Source organism: Calidris pugnax, unplaced genomic scaffold (genome assembly GCF_001431845.1).
Source record: "Calidris pugnax isolate Ruff unplaced genomic scaffold, ASM143184v1 scaffold425, whole genome shotgun sequence".
Lineage (NCBI taxonomy): Eukaryota > Metazoa > Chordata > Aves > Charadriiformes > Scolopacidae > Calidris > Calidris pugnax.
In genome coordinates, this window is record NW_015091137.1 from 167,875 (window position 1) to 170,477 (window position 2,603).

The 2,603-nt window shown below is 69.5% G+C and overlaps 1 protein-coding gene across 1 annotated transcript in view; it reads left to right on the forward strand.

Annotated features, from left to right (window-relative positions):
- Window positions 1-2,317, forward strand: part of CBARP (calcium channel, voltage-dependent, beta subunit associated regulatory protein) — a 6,036-nt gene extending 3,719 nt beyond the window's left edge. The window contains exon 6 of the mRNA XM_014958563.1: window positions 279-2,317. Within this exon, the coding sequence (XP_014814049.1) occupies window positions 279-1,461 (1,183 nt within the window). The 3' untranslated portion in view covers window positions 1,462-2,317. The remainder of the gene's footprint in view (window positions 1-278) is intronic.
- The last annotated feature ends 286 nt before the right edge of the window (window positions 2,318-2,603 follow it).

A 2,603-nucleotide genomic window follows, 5' to 3' on the forward strand; every position in this document is an offset into this window, starting at 1 on the left:
CAGTAGATAGAGGGGATGGGGATGGGGGGGATGGGCACGGGGATGGCACCGGTGGGGGGAGTGCTGCCCCGTGCATGGGGGGGGTCCCACCTTTGCGCGGGTTTGGTGGGGAGATGGCGGGGGGTGAGGGGTGTGAGGGGGGAGGCAGCTGGGGGCATGGGCAGGGTGGTGAGGGCAGCATGGGGGACCCGTGGGGGCTGGGTTGGCGCTTCCCCTGCCCGCTGCTGGCCGGGTTGTCCCCATCCCCGTCCCCGCCGTGACGCCGGGTGGTCCCGCAGGCTAGAGCCGGGCGAGGGGGGCGCGGGCAGCCCCGGCGAGGCCGGTGTCCCGGAGCAGCCCAGCGCCTACCACGACATCTGGAGCCTGCGCGCCTCGCTGGAGCTCTACGCCTCCTCCGAGCGGAGCAACGACCAGGACTCGGTGCGCAGCGACGGCGGCGACAGCGTCTCCTCCGCCGGCGGCGTGGCCCCCTGCCCCTCCTCCTCCCTGGACGAGGCCGAAGGCCCCGAGGAGAAGCTCTGGGGTCGGCCCAAGCCGGAGGAGTCGGAGCCCGGCACCCGCAAGCTGCTGCAGATGGACAGCGGCTACGCCTCCATCGAGGCCCCCAGCCGGGGGGGCGAGGAGGGGCCCCCCAAGGACCAGACGGCCTCCGAGAAGCGCATTTGCTTCACCAGCGCGGGGCGGAAAGGCACCATCTTCGAGAGCTTCGAGGGCCGGGAGCCGGAGGAAGAGGAGGAGGAAGATGAGGAGGAGGAGGAGGAGGAGGGGAGCACGGCCCGGGGTGCAGTGGGTGGGGGCTCCCTCCGTCCCCACAGCCCCCTGGCCTGGTCCCCCTACGGGCAGATGTTCCCGGGGCGGGAGGTGCTGCCCAGGAGGGATTACAGCATCGACGAGAAGACGGACGCCCTGTTCAACGCCTTCGTGCGCCACGACCCCCAGTTCGACGAGTCGCCGCTGCGGGGGAAGCACCGCTCCCGCACCCACCTCCGCAAGCAGTGGCAGCACGCCAAGCAGTACAGCGACCCCGGCGTGCGCTACCCCGCGCTGGAGCGGCACCGCACGCCCCTGCGCCGCGGCGACAGCGCCAACTACCCCCTGGACGCCCGCTTCCACAGCCCCCTGCCCCGCATCGTCAGCGCCGGCGACGAGGAGGCGGCGGAGGCGGCCGAGGGGGTGCCCCCGGCCCCGGCCCTGCCCGACCCCGAGATCCAGGTGATCGTGGAGGAGCCCGGAGAGGTGGCCCCCGAGCCCAAGGCCGGCTCCGAGCCCCCCGGGGAGGACGATGACTGCCCCGGCCCCGGGAGGTGCCTGGGGCTGGGCTCGGGCTCGGAGCTGATGGACAAGATCGCCGGGGGGCTGGAGGAGCGGCTCTACGGCCACTTGAGGAAAGCGGGAGAGAGCCCCGAGCCCATGGTGGCCGTGGCGGCCAGCGATGCCCCCCCCGACCACAGCCCTGTCTAGGCCCAGTGTGAGGGGGAGAGACCCCGGCACAGGGGGGGCTTGGCCCCCACCGGGGCTCCATCCCCTCCTGTGGCCGGCGTGGGGACCGGCCCGGTGGCCGGGGTGCCACGGGAAGGGTGGCCCCAGCACGGGAAGGCCAGGAGGGCGAGTGGGGTCCCCTGGCTGTACCCCCCCAGCTCGGGGGGGGCCGGTAGCATGGGGTGGCCGAGCCCCCTCGCTCCCAGGAGTGAGGTGCCAGGCGGTGGCCACGGAGGGTCCGGGCTGGGGGTGCCCGGGGGGGTCGGGGGACAGAGGTGGAGCGGAGCCTTGGCCGGTCCTGCCCCCCCGGCAGAGCTGTGTAGCAGATAACGGCCCCCCCAGCTCGCTCCCGGTTTTCACAAGCAATAAAGCCTCCCATCCCCCGGGGAACGGCCTCCCCAGGAAGGGGCTGAAGCTGGGTGTCCCCCCAGCCGGCTGGGGGACACCACGGTGCCACCTGGGCCGGGGGGACAGTCATTTGGGGAGGGGGGAGTCACCTCCTCATGCCCACGACCCCCCCGGAGCTGTAGGGAGCCTGGGAGCTAAACTGGAAGTAGGGGCCAGGGGCTGCAGGAGGATGCTGGAGGGGGTCCTGCGGGCGAGCTGGGGGTCCCCCTGTAAATGCCCCCCATTGGGGTGGGGGCTGCCCAGGCGAGGGCAGAGCGTGGGGTCGGGCCAGCATGTGCCATGGGTGACACCCCCCCACATCCCCCCCCCCACGCTCTGGGCCCCCCCAGGCTGGAGGCATTGGGAGGATATTTATTGATTTTTACCGAGGCGGACGCTGCTGCTCCAGGGGGTGGGTTCGCTTTTTATTGGGTTTTTATTTGTGTTTCAAAGGATGGGCAAAAAAAAACAAAAAAAAAAAAAGGGGGGAAAAAAAAAAAAAAAAACCCCAAACCGGTTTCCTGGGGGGGGGGGGGGGGGGGGGGGAGGGAGAATCCTTGGTCCTAAAGCAGCGAGTACATCACATCAAACATGACTATGTTAAAGGGGCGCTCCTTCCCTCTGCAAAGTCTCTGTCCAAAGCTCTAACTACATTTTTAAGTCTATAAACAAAGGAGAAGAAAAAAAAACCAAACCACCTGTGACTTTGTGTCTTACCTTGCGCCCCCCCCACCCCG